Source organism: Dipodomys ordii, unplaced genomic scaffold, assembly GCF_000151885.1.
Source record: "Dipodomys ordii isolate 6190 unplaced genomic scaffold, Dord_2.0 Scaffold73, whole genome shotgun sequence".
Taxonomy (NCBI): Eukaryota; Metazoa; Chordata; class Mammalia; order Rodentia; family Heteromyidae; genus Dipodomys; species Dipodomys ordii.
In genome coordinates this window covers 9114195-9133831 of record NW_012267289.1, presented here as the reverse complement: position 1 = coordinate 9133831, position 19637 = coordinate 9114195, and the positions used below count along the sequence as shown (strand labels likewise).

Sequence of the window (19637 nt, the reverse complement as noted above, 5' to 3'; positions counted from 1 at the left end):
TTTCAATTCTTCTGTCTTATGAAAAAAGTAGGAATGAATATGTTTAAAGATGTTTATTATATTATTTGTTTTTTATATTTAAATATGTTGAAATATGTTCAATGTCTTTAATTTCTTCCCCAGAAGAAATTAAATTAAATTCACCACTATCATAACTTTTTATAGATACTAACACAAAATATCAGTCACAAAGTATTACTAGTTTATATATTCACATTAAAAAATGTGTCCTGGCATCCTCTTAAACTATTAGTTGTACTTTCTTCAGACATTTGCCAGTTTAATAAGAAAGTATCTTGTTTTAACTTAATTTCTTGAGTTACTAGTGGTGGTCAGTACTTGTTTTTCAGTGAGTGAGCAGTTGATTTTTAATTTTTCTACTATCTTGTTTGCTTTTTACTTGTAAAGTCCTGAAGCATACTCATCCTCACACTATCTTTACTAACATATGCAGATAGTGATTTACCCTATATATAGTTTGTCTTGCCATTTGATTTGATTTAAAATTCTATACAAATTTCCAACATGAAGTGAATAGTTGTACACATGTCCCTGTATCTTGGAAACCTTGTGAAGTTGCAAACTTATGCTGGATTTTGATAAACATTGTACAAGGTATTTTTTTATGCTGGATTTTGATAAACATTGTATAAGGTATTTTTTTAAGATAGAAATAGTGAATATAGTATAGCTGAATCTATCTCTTTGTGATTTCTGCTTTTGGTGTTCATATGACTTGTGTTTATATTTGTTTTTATCATTTCAGATGTAGCGCTGGCTGCAGTTCTTGTCCCTGTTCTAGTCATGGTCCTTACTACTCTCATCCTCATATTAGTGTGTGCTTGGCATTGGAGAAACAGGTTCGTATACAGCTAGCTCACCTGGTTGGTTGTTAGGGAATGTAGAAAGCATTCTAGTGTGCATAGAATCTAAATATGAATACAGGACAATTCTCCTGTTGGAGAGTGATAGTATTCATTAGAACAGGAATTGTGATTTTTTTTTAATATGATTTCAAACTAGTAAGTTGCAGTCCCAGAACTTGTCATTGAAACCTTTATTGTATCACTCTGGACTTGTACATTAAGGTCTGTACATTAATATGAACAATGAAACACAATAGAAACTGAGTAATAGTTACTGGAAGACTGAGACGAATTTCTTTCTCCATAGTGTTTAGCAAGATAGACTGACACAAAACAGAAAACCCATCATGTGACTTGATGAGTTATTTATGAAGTGCTCAGGGAACCTTCAAAGTTATCTTAAGCCTTTTCTTTAGGAAGGAAGACTCCTTATGTTTTGTCTTAGAGAAATTGGATGCCTAAATAGAGGGAAGTACATGTTCCATTGGGCTGCTAGAAGAAAAATACCAGAAGCCAAGTTGATTTATAAACCACAAAAATTTACTTATTACAGTTCTGGATGCTGAAAAGTGAAAGATCAAGGCACTGGCAGATTCAAGCCAACAATGAAGGCTCTGCTGATTCAGAGACAATACCTTCTTGCTGTGTCCTCACACTGGCAAACGGGTCAACAAGCCCCCTCAGGCCTCTTTCATAAGGGCACTAATTTCATTTATGAGATCCTTAAATGTATGCTCTGACCACCTCTCAGAGGCCCTGATTTGCCATTTCCTCACTTTGTGGGTAGGATTTCAATATTTGAACATAGGAGAGAGACAAACATTCAGACCATCACAATAAGAATAGTCCAGACTGAGGAAATTTCTAACATGAAAGCAGAGATGCAGACTAGATACAAAACAAGATTCAGTTCATGTAGACTTGACATGAGAGTCTTGAGTGGTACAATCATAGAAATAGTCTTGGCCTGCATCAAGAAAGGCTTTCTAATAGAGATAAATGTAGGTTTTATTTTACAGATGGGCAAATCATTGAGTATTGTGCAAACAGGTGCAGCTATGTAGTGACAGGAGTAGGGGTGGATTAACGAGGAGAAAGAAGAGGCAGCCCAGGTGAGTTTGGAAAACCGTTGGGTCAGGCAGAAACCTCACCGGTGATGCTGTGTTTTAGAGCAGCATCATAAGGATACATGATGAGGTGTCGACTAGAGAGAAAGGAGGGAACCAGTATGGACTTGAAGGTTCTGGCTTATGCAGTTAAACTTGTAGCAATGTCATGAGGTGAGGTAGCAAAGCAGGAGGGACATGTTTGGTAGAGAAAGATGCTTCATTTTTTTCTTTTAGTTTAGTCCTGCAACAAGTATTTTAAGACTTGGCTGCTACCCTGTGCCAAGTCTTGACCCTGTGTTGAGGAGCTCCATGGTGAATGCCAAAGCTTACAGACCAGGACAGGTTGCAGTGCCGAATAATCACCCGTGATGCCTCCCATAGAATGTGTGCCACAAAGGGAAGGGACAAGGATCTCAGATTCAGAGAGCCAGTAAAGGAGTGTTAAGGCACTTTTGGGAAGGAGGGGGAAAGAACTTTAAAATATCAGGAGAGGCAAGTGTGTGATACAGTTAGTGAACTGAATAACAGTAATGATGAGGCTAGAAGCAAATAAAACTTGCTCAAGGCTACCCAGCTAGTATGAGGTATTTAGGATTAAGTTTCAGCGTGTGCTCTGACAAATGGTTGTCCCTGACAGTGTAATAAATAATTGAAGTATGATTACTGTGGGGAGAGTTCTGTGTGGTGAGGAAGAGGATGGAGAGTATAGTTGAAGGAAGGCACAGTCAGGTCTTAAGTTTGGAATGGTTACACATGTTTAGTTTTCGGGATACAAGGGCTGAGCTGGAAAACTGGAGTAAAATTGCTTATGATTAACTTCTTGACAGACAGTTCAGGAAAAAAGGACAAAAGAATAAAAATTTTTTAAAAACCAGCTGTAACATACTGAAACCTGAACCTGTACCAACCATTATTCCAAGCACTTATATGAAGTTAATAGGCTAAAAGCTTGTTACTGATACTATTTAAAAACCTTTATAGTGCAAGCCTTGGCTAATACTTATGTCATTAATTCTTTTTCTGAGCCATATATCTAAACTCCATTTAGTATATGATAGAGATTTTGAGGCCACAATTGTTTTGTAAACCACCATTATTTATTATTTTTTTCCATTCAGGTTTTTTTTGGAGGGGGGCTGTTTTTTGTTGCTTGTAGGGTTTGAACATGGGGCCTGGGTGCTGTCTCTGAGCTCTTTTTGCTCAGGGCCACTTTGAGCCACAGTACCACTTCCAATTTTCTTGTGGTTAATCAGAGATTAGAGTCTCATGGACTTTGCTGCCCGGACTGGCTTTTGAACTGTAATTCTCAGATCTCAGCCTTCTGAGGAGCTAGGATTATATAGGTGTGAGCTACCAGAGCCCTGACATTCAGGGCTGATTAACAGCTTGACTGCCCACCATCTCTTTACAAATTTATATTATACTTCATTTTGACAAAATGAAGTAATAAATAGTCTGTAAGATAAAGAGGGTTTAAATATCAATACTGAATAGCAAACGTTTCCTAATAGATAAAGCAAGTGGCTTAGGCTTTTAATGAAAGCCATGTTTGTGACATTGAGCATTGTGATGATGGTAGCATTCTCTGGGACAAAGGAGTAGAAGAACAGTAGGAACTTAGAAAAGAACAGTGAAGAACACCACCGGATTTTTTTTTCAGTAAATTTTATGAATCGATGGTTTTGTGAAATTTAACAGACTTAGCAGAATTTGACTGTAATAGCCCACCTATCAGGGCTGAGCCTTTAATATGATTCAGTCTTTTCATCTACAGACTTGACCTTTTTATCATTCCAAGAGTGGCTAATAGATAGAAAACAAGAACTTCAATTTATTGAGATTCTAAAATGTGGTGGCTGGGAAGGTGGCTCAGTGGTAGAGCGCTTGCCTTGCATGCCTGAGGCCCTGGGTTCGATTCCTCAGCACCACATAAGCAAAAGCCGGAAGTGGCACTGTGGCTTAAGTGGTAGAGTGTAGCCTTGAGCTGAAATGCTGAGGGACAGCGCCCAGGCCCAGTTCAGGCCCCATGACCGGACCCCCCCCCAAAAAAAAGGAAATGAGATTCTAAAATGTATAAGCCTCTGCAGTGTTAACATTGAGAGTCAAATGAAGAAGAGAACTCACTCATGTATATCGGTCAGTAGAAATGTTATTAACTCTGACATTAATGCTGCAGTCTCAGAGATTTCTTATGAGAAAATCTACTCTATTAGCTAACTTTGTGCCACTGTATTTTTCCAGAAAGAAAAAAACTGAAGGCACCTATGACTTACCTTATTGGGACCGAGCAGGTAACTTTCACAAGGGAAGTCCTCTAGGTGGCAGTAGTGAGAGAAAGGCTGTTCTCAGGCCCTCTGGGTCTCTCCAGTGAAGACAGGTGGCATTCCTCTTCTATTTTTATCCTTCTGCAAAATCTCTTCTAGTTAACAAGTAATGGAATGGAAAGTGCAAATTTCTCAGAACGCATGCTGTGGTTTTTCTTCTGGAACTGTTGTTTGGCTTTTCCTATGTGTCTGTTATATTAGTACAAAACCAAGGACTGTGGTCCAAGGAACACAGTGTGTGTTTGTCACTCTGCCATGGCCACTTACCAAGCAGAGTCAAACAGTTTATGAAATCAGTAAGGTCTGCTATCTCAGAGGTGATGGGTTGTCATCTCCTGACACCAAAGGTTCTCTAGAGTTCACTGCTAGAAGCCAAGAAGAGAACAAAGCTAGAGGCCACTACAATATACCTAGTGCTTCTGATACTCCAGTACAAGTCTTGAAAAGTTCTGCGTTTTTGTTTTTTCAGAAAAACTTACTTAAAAACTATTCCCACAATAGAACACACTACCTGGCCACCTGTAAGAGCAGTGAAATTTTTAGTGCATTGAACCATTGCACGAGATAGTCTATCAAGGCAGAAAATCAGTTTGAATGCGAAGGATAATTTATGTAGGTATTTGTTACATGAGTAAGTGGTCTCTTTGGCTTATAATGACTGTGAAGGTTGGTGGAAAGGGATGAAGCAGTTTCTCCCTGCCAAATCAGTGGAACATGAAGAAACTCCAGTTCGCTACAGCAGTAGTGAAGTCAATCACCTGAGTCCCAGGGAAGTCACCGCAGTGTTGCAAACAGACTCTGCAGGTAATTATGACACAGCCTTCACCCGGGCAGAGGGAAGACCTGCTTAGGTTTTCAGCAAAGGCTTTGGGTTTTACAGTATCTTTTTGTATATTGTAAAGCTAAACTGTTTTCTGCAGGTAAACTTTTTATTAAGGTGACCTCGAGAGAGTCATTTTTCTTAGATACTCTATTCATAAATTGGACATTCATTTCTAAAGACTGGGTATTTTATCTGTTAACTTGGGGCGCATTTGTTTTGTTTGGGGGGACAACAGAGTATTAACAATACAATAACCAAGAAAGGGATTTACAGTTTTCTGTTATCCCAATGCATATTGATTTTAAATATTTCATAATATTTGACAGAGAAGCAAATTCTCAGACTATATTTTCTAAGATTAATACATATTCCAGTAATGAAATTATTCTGTCCCATTGTTACTCTTAAGTCTAAAGAATATAAACAACCACTATTTATATAAAATTACATGAATGAGGCTTTAGAACATTTCACTACTACTTTGAGATACTGAATGACATCTTTAATTTTTTAAATTGGTTTTAACCAAGCTATTGATAGCAACAGCATTACCTGAAGAAGTGTGTGCTTTTGATGTAACCTGCAGCTGTCCCCTCAAATTGTGTAATCTCTGTATTAGTAACTTTTCTGTTGTGTCTCTGTTATCTACAGAATATGCACAGCCACTTGTGGGAGGAATTGTTGGTACACTTCACCAGAGATCTACTTTTAAACCAGAAGAAGGAAAAGAAGTCGGCTACGCAGACCTAGATCCTTACAATTCCCCCATGACAGAAGTGTATCATGCCTATGCTGAACCACTTCCCATCACTGGGCCTGAGTACGCAACCCCGATCATCATGGACATGTCAGGGCGCCCCACAGCCTCTGTGGGTCTGCCCTCCACATCCACTTTCAAAGCTACAGGGAACCAACCACCCCCTTTAGTGGGGACATACAATGTACTTCTCTCCAGGACTGACAGCTGCTCTTCAGGCCGGGCTCAGTATGACACTCCAAAAGGTGGAAAGTCAGGTCCAGCTGCCCCAGATGAATTTGTATACCAGGTACCACAGAGTGCACAGGAAGTATCCGCAGCAGGAAGAGATGGAGACTGTGACATTTTTAAAGAAATCCTTTGAAGGGGATGCTGCTTTTTACAAAGCATCAATTGAAAGCACATGGCTTTTCTTTAATTATTAGTGGTAGTAATATATAGAATGTATTACATATCTGTCACTGAAGTGGTTGGGAAAATGTGGTGACCAAGATACAGAAACTACTTACCTTGCCATCGCTTTAAAGGTGTTACTGTGGCACAGTTACTGCTTGCCTGTTACATTTCAAATATCCTGTTTGTTTACTACTGTAAAACACTATTTTTTAATACAGAAAAAGCTCCCTATAATGCACTTCAGAGAAACTGAAAATCACTGAAAGTATTTATTACCAAGCTGCAGGTACATTAATGAACTCAAGAGGGTTCTATAAGCCTGAATGGCAATAATGCATGGTACTGTTTTTGAAATATCTAATGGCTTGAAATTCTCCGTTTGTGAAAAGTAGGTACATTCATTCCTTTCCTCCTCTTTCTTTTATTGCTTTCTGAATTGTTGGGTTTTTTTTTTTTTTTTGAAAATAATTACTGGTAAAAGCATTGCTTTGAGAGCAACCATACATACTTGTTTGTCTTAGACTGACCCTGACCCATAGCTGGGAAACTGATGTGTAGTAGAGGGGTGAGTGACTTTCACTTGCAGACAGTGTTTAAGAGCTTTAATACTTTGTAGTACAAGACTCCATCTTGTCACACTTAATTTATCGCCAGCCCCTTTGTGGCTAGCTGCGTTTTGTCTGTAAAATTTTATCAATAGTTGGTGCTCACTTTATTAGTTTAACAAAACCAGTTCCCCAGTGTTGTTCTATAGACTGCAGTATATAGAATCAGGAGATAAGTAATTGACAGTTTTGAAAAGCAGTAAAGGAGAGATTATTTATTCTGTATCACTCAAAAGTAATGTAAATTACCTTTAAAAAAGTTACTTGTTCTGTTTGGTTTTACACACACAAAGTATTTTTTTTATAATTTTTAGTTAAGTAAAATAATTTGGGGGGGATGAGGGTGGGTAATGGGAAATAAAGAGTTTCATACCCTTTCCTGCTCAGTGTCACTTTGAACTGTGATCAGATCTCAGCCTCTCAAGTAACTAGGATTATAAGCATAGGCCACTGGTGTCCTCAGTAAGCCACTAGGAGATGTAGAAACCCAGCACACTTTCTTGAGTAGTGTGTGATTATGCTTATGCCTGTTTGTGTGAAGAGGCATGTCCTATCACATATGTAAAGGGAACAAATAGCAAGCTAGGAAATGAAATTGCCCAGCAAATTCCAGATTACCAGTTGTTTATGACCTACTCAGAACTAGTTTCAGTCGAGGTAAGTTAGAAGTCATCTGTAATATATTCGCTTAGAGTGCAAAACCTACCTTTAAATGTTTTTTTGACATTGTAAGAAGCTCACCATATGATAAATCTATCAGGTTTGATATCCTCTTCTTCATAAACTTCAGTTTGTTGCCAGGTGCTGGTGGCTCACGCCTGTAATCCTAGCTAGTCAGGAATCTGAGATATGAGGATCACAATTTAAAGCCAGCCTAGACAGGAAAGTTCATGAGCCTCTTATTTCCAATAAACCATTCAGAAAAGGCCGAAGTGGCACTGTGGCTGAAGTGGTAGAGCACTAGTCTTGAACGAAATATAGCTTAGGTGTCCAGGCCATGTTCAAAACAAACTTCAGTTTGTGGACATACTGTTAAAATGTACTTTCCCATTAGTGTCTATCATTTCTTTGGACTTATGCCACCAGCTTATAATGTTGCCAAAAGTTAGCAAGATTAGAATAATAATGGACAGTGTTTAATTTTATTTTCTTTTAAACATCAACATTCTAAAAGATTGGTTCAAATGAGAACAATTTAATTATATAGTTATCCTGCTTTCTCCTTGTATGATTTCTTTTTCTTTTTCTTCTCCAGACTTTGAGGCACAATTCCACTTACTGAGAAGTCAATGCATATTTTGTTTCAGAATGAAACAAAAAGCACAGATATTGAACTCTTGTATTAATCCATATATGAATGTGTAAAAGCACATGTATTAATGCATATATCCCCTTTCAGGTGGGAAGAGTAAACCAGTTGCTTTAGTGTCCTTATTCATACTTGGTACACAGATTATACTTTACCCTGTCTTACATCTGTTTGATGTTCTAAGAGACACGTTTTCAATAACTTTTATTTTCCCAAAGAAGCTTGCTATGTTTGTGTAATTGAGAGTACCTGGTTGTTTTTCCCTGGAGTTTGCTTTTGTGAGGCAGTGTTTTTGAAATGTTGGGTATTTTAAGACTTGATTCATATTGCCACTGTGCTTGAACTACCAATGATTTTAATAAAATATCTAGTTTTGACTCTTTATATATTTTACTTTCCAGATGAAGAACTGAGCCTAATTCAAATATTTTTCTGATTTTGTACTTTCCTTTAGTTTTCATATAAGGATATTGTTTTCTTAAATTTTTGTTTTTTAGTACATTATTTGTTTGAAATATATAGCATTGGAGACAATCAAGTAACAACTGAGAATGTGAAAGTAATCATTTGACAAAATTTCCTTGATTTTTACTCTTCATATGGAATAATTAACTCAAGTTACCATGGTTTATTGGAGTAAATTTTCCCTAACAATACAGTTTTAGAAACAGAAGCCAACAATGATGTGGCAAGTGTGACCATTGTGGGTTTCATAAAATTATAGGCTTGGCTGTTACTTGATCCTTACTGTGAGTTCTGGTTTGTTATTTTATTAAATTCTGTAAATCTAAATAGATCCAGTTGCATGCACCAGATCTAGCCCAGTTATGGAAGTTCAAATTCACTATTTGCACTTTGCATTGAACAAATGGGTTTATTCACTGATGAAAACAAAACAAAAAACCGGTTCAAGTACAGAAGAATTAAAATTATGATACTCAGAGAGGAGAAAGCAGAATATGAGCTCATCTAAACATGGATGTGTCCACAAAGCTGTAGACAGTGATAAATAAAGTTGACCTTCTATGTCTTGTCCCTTGGAGAGCAAAGGGCTGTGCAAACACTGGCAGATGTGACAGCTGATAAGAACGAACAGATTATGTGGGACATTGAACGGTTTTCAAACCCTCTTAAGAGAACTGATGAAGTGCTGCCTTAAAAAGAAAATAACAGTAATAATAATAATAATGACTCTGAATTTGTAAGTCCCTAAAGTGCGAAATTTACAGAGTTGGATGGTTATTTATCTTTTCCATCAACTCTGGCACCAATTCTCATTTAATCCAACTTGTGACTAGTTTCTTTTTCTTTTTTTCTCCTTTTTTTGGCACAGGGAAAGGTAGCAAGGAAACATGTATTGAAATACATAATGGAAGTAAAAACGGTTGGGTGTCTGCAGGATTCTCCCAGAATGTATTTTTTCTTACCTCGGCATGTACTGTAGTCACTCAGTATTTGTATATGTTGCTAGAATTTAGACTGTATAAATAGTGAGATTTTAATGTGTTCATGTTTTTAATAAATTGTATAGTATATATATATATAAATATGTCTTGCTGAAATTATTTGACTTAAATAAAATGACTGATGTTTGTAGGTTGCCATATTATATAAATTGCCATATTTCTCAGTTTTAACATCATAATTTTATGTTTAGTATTATAGTGCTAATAGCAACATTTGAAAATGCTATTGGCATTTTGCTTTAATATTCCGCCCCCCCACCTCCATTTTGAAGCCTGATTTTTACCTCATATCAAACTCAATTTAAGCAGTAAGTACAAGCCTTGGCTTTGTGATGTGAGGAAAATATCCTCAACACATCTGAACACATGTGCATTTCAGTCTTCAACCTTTCCATTGCAGTTATTAGGAAAACCAAATGAAACCAGAGTACTGAATGAGCATGCATTGTCAGCAGAACTAAGTCCATATAACTAACATCAGGTTTGTTTAGTCAACTATTTTTTCTCTGCATTACAGGCTGCTTAAAAGAGTTCCACTTACTCCTTTACTGACCCTGGTTGTCACTAACACCTGTGTTAACCACATATTAATTGTTTGAAAGTCTACTGACACCTTTCAATTCCATCCTCATAACATTTACTATTTGATTTCTTCACCTGTTATTCTCTCTCTCCAAAATAGCTTTTGGTTGTATTAACTTGCAGAAAGGGCAGTAGCCAGTTTGCATTTCATGATATCCTTCTCTGGTGCCCCTAAAACAGCCAGGTAAACTTTTCATTTGAAGATTAAATTTAATGTTGGATTTGGGGGTTTTTAAATTAAGAAGTCAAGAAATATCTTGATTTTTTAAGACTGTATATTTCCCAATTCAAATAGAAACTCAAAATTTAATGAATAAATTAAGCCAAGGGAAAAAATTTAAGTCAAACGTGTAATCACATGCCAGAAACCTCAGTACTCAAGAGCCAGGCAAATGATCACCAACTCAAGGCCAGCCTGGAGCACATGGGACTGTCAAAAAAACAAAGCAAAACAAAAAAGATCTAATAATCCTTTAAAATTTCTTTCCTTGAAGTTTCTTTTCCTTATTTGTGTCAAGGAAAGCTTTATTAAAGTAATGCAAAGCCATTAAGTAATTCATTGACATCCAGAATCTCATGTTTGGCCTATTTTCTTTAACTTAAAAAGAAAACTGTAATGTATACCATCTTTCCTAGCTACCAAATTATTACTCATTCTAATGACTTTAATTAATTGCAGGAGGTAAAAGCATAATTAAACCACTATAAACTTAAGATCCACAAGTGAGTGGCTACATTAACACAAAATCACTTGCCAATTTCTCATCTGCCAGCTATAACAGTAGACAAACATTCCTCTCAAAGTGACACATTACAGTCAAACATGGTAAACTACATCTCCGACACCTACAATAAAGAAACTATAAAAAGACAATTTTAAACACCTCCAAAAAACTAGCTTATGTTAAAAACACAACACAAGCAAAACTTCCCTGATATCTTAACTATTTCTTGGTTTTCATAAATAAATTCACAGAGATTAAGCTGGTGGTTATAAATCACCAGGCAGCAACAGACAATGTACATAATTATTTTATGAGTTCAACATATTCAAAAATAAACTAAAGATTGCAGTACAAAAATAAAACCAATACTGTTACCATCTGAGTTCATATGGTCAATCTTGAGTCAAGTTGATTACAAAGTTTTTTTCTATAATGTCCTTCAAAAAAAGCTGTTCTGCTGTCACATTGTGATATGCATTCTAAAGAAGAAAAAGAAAAAGGTAAGATTACCATCTGGCCAAAGTCAAAAATGTGAGCACAGCAATGCCATATTATGAAGCTCAAAGGTTAGTAATAAGTCAGCTGGACTTTCATTACCTAATTTCTCCTTGCTCAACCTAAGTAGAAAGCCAATCTTTCTACTTAAACTGTCATTTAAGAAAGTTCTAAGGTATGGTGTGCATGGCTCATGCCTGTAATCCTAGCTATTTGGAAGGCTGCAATCTGAGGATAGTGGTTCAATGCCAGCCTGAAAGTCCATGAGACTCTTATCTCCAACTAACCACCAGAAAACCAGAAGTGGAGCTGTTGCTCAAAGTAGTAGAGCACTAGCCTAGAGCAGAAAAGCTCAGGGACAGTACCTAGGCCATGAACTCACTATGACTAACCAAAAAAAAGCAAAGAAACTTCTAGTTATCTGATACACTGAATCGTATGACTCCAGAGACAAAAGTTTTAGGTCTGAATAGATTTTTGTCGTTGTTATTTTTATCAGCACCTTGAACTCATTAAAAAAAAAAATTGCGGGGTGCAGGTGGCTCATGCCTGTAATCCTAGCTATTCAGGAGGCTGAGATCTGATGATCACGGATCAAAGTCAGCCTGGCCAGGAACGTCTGAGACTCATCTCCATTTCACTGCCAAAAAGCTAGAAGTGGAGCTGTGGCTCAAGTGGTAGTGTTAGCTTTGACCAAAAAACTCAAGGACAGCACCTAGGCTCTGAGTGCAAGCTCCAGGACTGACACCAAGACATTAAATAACCTGGAGAGAAGAGACTACTATAAATTCTGGTTCAATTTAAAATGTGTTTTGAAAAACAATTCGGAGGCAGGAGTGGAGCTCAGTGGTCAAATGCTTGCTTAACCTGTATAACATGGGTTTTGATCCCCAGCACAGCAAAAATAGAACTAAAAATGTGATTCTATTGATGGGACCCTAATCTTCTCCAGGAAATAGTTTTAATCTAATATATATACATATATGTATATATATATATTTATTGTTGTTATTGTTGTTGGTTGCAGGGCTTGAACTCACATCCTAGGAACTGTCCCTTAGCTTCTTTTGCTCAAGGCTAGCACTCTACCAGAGCTACAGCTACACTTAACGGTTTTCTAATGGAGATAAGAGATTCATGAATGTTCCTGCCCAGGCTAGCTTTGAACTGCAATCCTCAGATCTCAGCCTCCTAATAGAATTCTTGAAATATCACAAGTGCTAGAGGAAGGATTTGGGTTGAGGAGAAATGAAACATTTAAAGTCTGTTCTGGCCATAATTCTGGAACTACTCAAGTGTTTGAAACACATTGTGTGAAAGAGCTGGGGGTGAGGTAGGAGATGACAAAAACCAACCTTACCTGGCTCTGGTGAATTAGGCCTATAATTCTAGCTGCTCAGGCCTGTAATTCTATCTACTCAGGAGGCTGAAATCTGAGGATCGCGGTTCAAAGGCAGCCCAGGCAAAAAAGTCCACATGACACTCTTATCTCCAACAAACTCAAAAAAGTCAGAATTGGCACTGTGGCTCAAATGATAAAGAGCTAGCATTGAACACAAAGATACTCAGAGACAGCACCCAGGCCCTGAATTCAAGCCCCAGGTCAGGCAAAAATAAATAACACTCAACCTCATTAGTACTACTTCCTAGTCCTATGCAGTATTTGGGATGATTTAAAGGGGGACTGACTTCATGAGAGTCATATGTATACAACAAAGCATTCACATTTTAATATTTAAAATACACAAATAATTTAATCCTGATATATATGGCATACTACTAATCTAGAGAATTATAAAGGAAATTCCATCTCAGTCATTGAAAATAAAAATTCAAGATCAAACCTGCCAGTATTTATCTCTCTTTGTGACCACATGATCAAGTAAGTGTTCCACCTTCCTGGCAATTCATATTCTTTTACGATTTTGGATTGGTCTAGGCCATCTTGTCTACTTTACAAAGGAAAATATGAAAATCATTACTATGCATATAGCAATTCATGCATTTTAGTGAATTTGTATATTTCAAACAGAAGGTTTCATATTTAAACAACAGCAAATAGAAAGTGTCTAAAATAAAGCTTAGTCCCTATATGGATTTGATTGTACTTGGCAGTAACTATGAGCTTCTTCAGAGAGTCTGAATTCCACAGATTAGGAATTGCTCTTGTAAAATGAACTCTGGGCCTGATTTGTCTTTTCAATCTTGGGTAGTCTGGAACTCCCATCAAATCCTCAAAATTCCCTCAGTAAAATGAGAGAGTAAAAAAGAGAAACACAGGCTTTCTGACCGCAAAGATCAACAGGCCAAAGTATTTGTATGCTACCTTAAATGATATGTATATTACCTTATTCATCAAAGACATGGTGGCATTCCCATAGTAGTGCAAAGGGCTCTTGAGGTCAGAGAAGTTGTACTTAAAACCAGCTAGGTGAACTTCATGACATATGTGAAACGCCAGTGTGATGGCAATAATCCCTGTTGTTGGGTGTTTGGGTTTCTAAAGGGAAATGGAAAGCAAAATTCTTAATCCCAAATGAGCTACTTATTTCCAAAATATATTCGGTTGTCCTAGACTTATTTAAAAAAACAAATAAACATGGAACAGTTAATTAAAAGGGAAATAGTTAAGCCTTCATCATGTCATGAGACTGAAGCTCCAAATAGTACACTGTACTCTAGAAGAAAACAACAACAACAACAAAAACTCCTGTAGAAACATAAACTCAGACTGAATATAAACTGAAAATCTTTCAAATATAATATTTAGCTGCAATACTAACTCAGAAAACAGCCATCAGGTGAAGAGATACTTGAAGTATAAGGAAGAGGATCCTGCTGGAATTCTTTTAAATACAAAACAAGCTACGTACTGGTGGCTCACACCTGTAATCCTAGTTACTTGCAGTTATAAAGCCAGCCTAGGCAGGAAAGTCCATGAAACATTCATCTTCAATTAACTACCAAAAAGCCAAAAGTGGAGCAATAGCTCAAGTGGTAGAGTGCCAGCTAAAGTCTAGTAAGACCCTACAAAGATGATGGGAATTAGTTGTTTCCCTTTCTGTCTCCGTGCTTGAGATATAAGCACTTGCTCTGACATACACTCCTACACCCTCACCAGACATCCAAAGCACGGAGCCACCCAGTGTGCACTTGAAGAATTTCCAAACACAGCTAAATAAACCTTTTCTTCATAAATATCATGTTGCAGATATCTCATTAGAGAAACATGAAGGTTACTAATATAGCAAATACTAATGAAATTCTAGCCTGGAAAGCTGTGTCCTGCACACTTGCACTAAATTCTGTTCTACAACTCTGGGCACAAGCTCATCTTTCAGCCCACCCAGTTAGACTCTCTGTAGTAGTGCTGTGCAACACTAAAGACGAGGTGTCTGAAGAAGTAGATGGATGAAGAGAAAGGAAGCTCCCCCTCACCAGATACGGACCTCAAACTACCACATGAGCCAGTTCCCCATAGTTTCTGCAATCTTCAGCAAAGTCTCTATGCTATTCCAGCTGGATCTTCAGTTTGAAAAAAAATGGAAATAGACATACATACCTGATTTTTGGGAAATGTTTTTGGAAAATGAAGCAGTTCATAAGCAGCTGTCCTGATAATGAAAGGATCTAATATTCTGATTTGATATGGCTTATAGATTAAGTTTAAGGCTGGTTTCTTCCAAAAACCATTGGTATTCTGAAATGAATATAGAAAATAGAGCATTGTAGTCTTTTGTGCTTTTTTTTTAAGGAAAGAATACTGAAGGTTGCCTGAAGACAGATCAGTTTTGCCAACTTACTATTTTTCCACCTGCCAACAATTCCATCAGCCACTTTAAATCAAGTGGCTTAAAAGCAACAAGAATCGCTGTGGTGTTGGGATCATTGTGATTGAGATCTGAAAAAACAGATTCTGGATAAAATAGTCTGAAGGTTGTCCTTCTCCCAACTTCCTCTTCATGCCCTAAAACAGGACCATTATTCATTCTGTGGGTAGGAAGACATGAGACATGTAGACCAAGTGGAGGAGGAGCCATTTTCATCACAATTCTTACCACCTTCAGGATTAGACCAAACAACAATACTTTGAAACTACGAGATAATTGGTCAGAATTTTACAAATAATGATCAAAGACATAACTCCTTTTTTTATACTTGATCAGAGGCAAAAATAGTCACTTGTATTTGAAAACCAACAGTAGAACCAATGATACTTGCTCATAGGAAAACTGAAGACTAAATAAAAGAAAACCACAGAATAAAGTTAAGGGACCACCACACAAAGCCTCGTCAATTGACAACAACCCTGAAGTCCAGAGAGAGTTCTACTATACCCACAGTTACAGAGTCTACATTGCAATTCATGGCCATGTGTCTAAGCAACTGATAGGCAAGAAAAATTACATGTAAGTGGTCCTTGTCTACCTCTTAGCCATTTACTGTATCATTCTCCCCAAGCTGGCTGCCTTCCTACCTCACTAGGTTTTCTGCCACTCCTCACAAACTCGGGATCCTATTAATATTTTCTCTGCTTCGTCTGGTCACTTGTGGCTTGAAAAGCCATCCAAAATAAAATATTTTTTAAAGAAAACCCATCCAACTAGTGCTCTGAAATGAAGCAGTACAAATTGCTATATTATCCTCTCTACCACCAAATGAATGTCCATTGCTAGATTGCACTGGAGAATTGCAAAGATCCACTGCTAAGTTTGTGTCTGCTCAAAGCCAAGGTTAGACATGCCCTATTTAAAAGCACACACTATGAAGGCATGCTATAAAAAGGGAATGCTTTTTGTTTCCAGAACAGTGTCCCTTAGGAAGATAAATACGGTCTTGATCTTTGCCACTGACTGTAATGTAAGACTATAGCATGAGGCTGTTTCAATAGCACACTGAATGATTTCCAAATGTATCTATATTTTCCTCACAAGGGCTTGCCATGTTCCTAAATCATCAGAACTAGATGGTTTTAGATAGAGAAATTTGTGAAAACTTTGAAATTGTTTGGTAGCCTCAATAATCCGAATGGGTAATAAACAGAAAGTCAGATTGCTTTGCTATGTCTAAACGAGCTTGGAATCTAACAAAACCTCCAGGTCACGCCAGGCCATCCTACCATGTTGCCCCAGTGTGCTAGCTTTCCCACAAAAGGCTATTCATATCTAACACAAATACCCAGGCCAACCTTCCACTAAGAAATATCCCCACCACAACAGCTCAGAGATTCCTAGTAGTTATAAGCACAATCCTGGCTCTCCTTTCCATGACAAAACATTAACCACACACATGTTCTGGACACAAACCCTCTTTTCTTCACCACTCCAGTCTCTTCTCTACATTCCTATCAGTTTCACAATATTCCCTAGCATTGTTTACATCCACAAAAGAAAAGACAAGTATCTTCCTTGATTGTGCAAGCATTTCCAACTACCAGATCATTTTAAACTCTTCAGAACAAAATTTCTCAAGAGTTGAGAGTACTGATTTCTCTATCTCCTCATCTGTCCATCTCTCTTCAACCCATTCCAGTTTGGGTTCTTGCCATATTATGCCGAAAGGCTGTTTTGTCAAGAAAGACAATATGCTCCAGCTTGACAAGCCTCTCTGTCTTGTTCATGTTTTGTTTCCTCATTACCCTTGGGAGCTGGGTGTCCTCTCTTAGCTTCTGTGGTCACGTCTCATCTCACTGGTGGAGCCTCTATTCCTTTTGCTCACTTCTTTTTCTTTGCGCAACCACTTTTCAGTATTGAACACTCCAAACTTCAATCCTGTTCCTGGGACTCTCACCAAACTCATGGTGTAAACACAGCTCTTAAGCCATTCACCATGAAAACTTTAGCTTGCTGATCCAATTGCCTACTTGCCCACTGCATATATCATAAGTATCTCAAATCTAACATTCATTTACAGAAAGCTTTTCCTCTACACCTGTTCCTACTCCTGCATGCCCAAACTCAATACATGTTATCACTTTCTAGTCAATTTCTTAAACTAAAAGCAGGGTTAGAGGCATCTTTGGTTCCTTTATTCTTATTAGTCCTGATAGCTAGTACAACAATAAATACTGATAACCCTCATCTATAACATTTCTAGTCTGCCCACTGACCTACCTTTACCTACTTCTCTCCATAACCATCCTGTCACAAGCCATCATCACCTCCTATCTGAATTATCAGGTGCCTCATTTCCACCCCGGTCCTTCATGTTCTGCTGTCTATCCTGTAGCTAGAATATTTTAAAAGCATAATATTACATTCCCGTCTTGCTTTAGAACTTTCAAAAACTTCCCGCTGCATATAAAATCTAAACTCCTCATCCTAATTTACAAAGTCCTCCTACACAGCCTGGTCTTTGTTTACCTCTTAGCAACTTACTATATCATTCTCCCCAAGCTGGCTGCCCTCCTATCTCACTAAGTTTTCTGCCACTCCTCACAAACTCAGGATCATATCTTCTTTTTATTTAAATAAGTTTTTTTATTGTGAAACTACTGTACAGAGGGGTTACAGTTACACGAGCAAGGTAATGAGTACATTTCTTATCCAGCATTGTTGCCTCCTTTGTTTTCCCCCTACCATCCTGTCCCTCACACCTCCTCAACTACACCCCCCTCCCCAACCCCACCCACCCTACTCCCATCCACCCCCCACCTCCCGCCTAAATCGTAGGTTTATTTTTTGACATAGCATCTTGTACATCTCATTGTTGCAATATGTTTTTTTCCCTCCCCTCCCCAAATTTGAGGAGAGCCTGTGGTAAATATTTTCTCTGCTTCAGATGGTCACTTAGGTCCAACTTAAATATCTTCTCAAAGTATTCACCCATTCCCAACAAGATCCTCAATTGTCCCCTATCATATCTTGTTCTGATTGTCAAAATGACAATAATTATATTCTTGTCTATTTTAAATCATTTTTTTACCTTAATGACAACAAAACTTCCACAGGGAGCAAGAATACTATTCTGATCCACTGCGGCCACCTCAGTGGCTCCAATTGTGCCTAGCACATTAAGGGGATGTAACAAATACTTGCTACACCAGGAACTTGTAGGTTCCATTCTAACATCAAACAAGAACAAAATTTGTATAATCAAGTACATAAACAAATTGTTTTATTAAAAACAGATGTCTTAACGTAGGAAACCATATTATTTTCAAACACTTCTAGGTTAGCAAATACAAAATACATTTACCTTATAATTACATCATAAGAGTCTATTTTTTCTCCTAATGTCTTGTTCTTCAAAACTCCTCCATTACCAACCACCACACACTTTTTACATGGCACACTGTTGAGCAAAAAGACAAGTGACAGATTGAGTTATCTTTCTCAAAATGGAGTTATTCCAAGAATTTATTCCTAGTTTCAATATTCCAATGACAAATTTCACTTGGTACACACACTGAAAAGAACCAATCGACAGGCCTAGAGATGTATAGAAATACTCAACACTCCAGAAAAGATATTCTATTGGGAAAGTATATCATTTTCAACAAATACTAATTCTTGGTAGCTTGTACATAGTCTTTCATTTGATTCTCATAACCACCCATTGAGTTGAATAAATCTGCTATTATATTATGCAAACAAAAATAGAAGTAAGACTATTATATAACATTTCAGAGTTACACGCCAAAGAGGTGGAAGTAGCATTTGGATCCAAATGTCTGTAGTACTAAAGCACTCCTCTTTCTGCACGCTGATAAAATACAAGTGTGTTTTCTATGAGAGGCGCACACATTTTTGGCCAGCACTGCCCACTCCTCTGACAGTGTACCTCTGGCTTTCTTTGGCATCTCATATGTGGAGAAATAGGGTACATACAGCATTCTGTATCCTGCCCATGCTCACTTCAATTTCCCAAACATGAGTGAGTCGTTGGCACTTAACCAAAACAAATTAAAAGTTCACTCTGTGTTCCTGGCAAAAAGCCTTAAATGAGGAGGCCACATAGGGAGACTTCCCCTTGCTGTGATCAGCCTAGAGTCGGGTAATACAGTGTTGTCCCCTAGCAACATGGCCCTGACTCATCCATCTCCTAGCTTTTGGCACCACCAGCCCACTGAGCCTGGAAAAATGACACAATAAACCATCTCCTTCTCCTCTAAGGGACAGATTGTTAGAATTCAAGACCTTAAGGTTTTTCAAAAATTAATAAGCAGCAAAACTGTACAA

The 19637-nt window shown here is 37.6% G+C and overlaps 2 protein-coding genes across 10 annotated transcripts in view; one reads left to right on the top strand and one right to left on the bottom strand.

Annotated features, from left to right (window-relative positions):
- The window catches only part of Dcbld2 (discoidin, CUB and LCCL domain containing 2), a 52314-nt gene extending 45103 nt beyond the window's left edge, over nt 1-7211 (top strand). The window contains exons 13-16 of the mRNA XM_013024183.1: nt 767-860; nt 4217-4266; nt 4966-5103; nt 5774-7211. Coding sequence (XP_012879637.1) covers nt 767-860; nt 4217-4266; nt 4966-5103; nt 5774-6243 — 752 coding nt within the window. The 3' untranslated portion in view covers nt 6244-7211. The remainder of the gene's footprint in view (nt 1-766; nt 861-4216; nt 4267-4965; nt 5104-5773) is intronic.
- Nucleotides 7212-8643: 1432 nt separating this feature from the next.
- The window catches only part of St3gal6 (ST3 beta-galactoside alpha-2,3-sialyltransferase 6), a 61197-nt gene continuing 50203 nt past the window's right edge, over nt 8644-19637 (bottom strand). For 7 of the 9 annotated variants that reach the window (XM_013024158.1, XM_013024161.1, XM_013024156.1 and 4 more), the window contains exons 8-11: nt 15261-15447; nt 15020-15157; nt 13805-13957; nt 8644-11441 (exon numbers count right to left, since the gene is read on the bottom strand). In XM_013024158.1, the coding sequence (XP_012879612.1) occupies nt 11355-11441; nt 13805-13957; nt 15020-15157; nt 15261-15447 (565 nt within the window). In that variant the 3' untranslated portion in view covers nt 8644-11354. Of the gene's footprint in view, nt 11442-13804; nt 13958-15019; nt 15158-15260; nt 15448-18654; nt 18767-19637 lie in introns of those variants that run through there. The other 2 variants (XM_013024163.1, XM_013024164.1) reach the window with 2 other exon arrangements.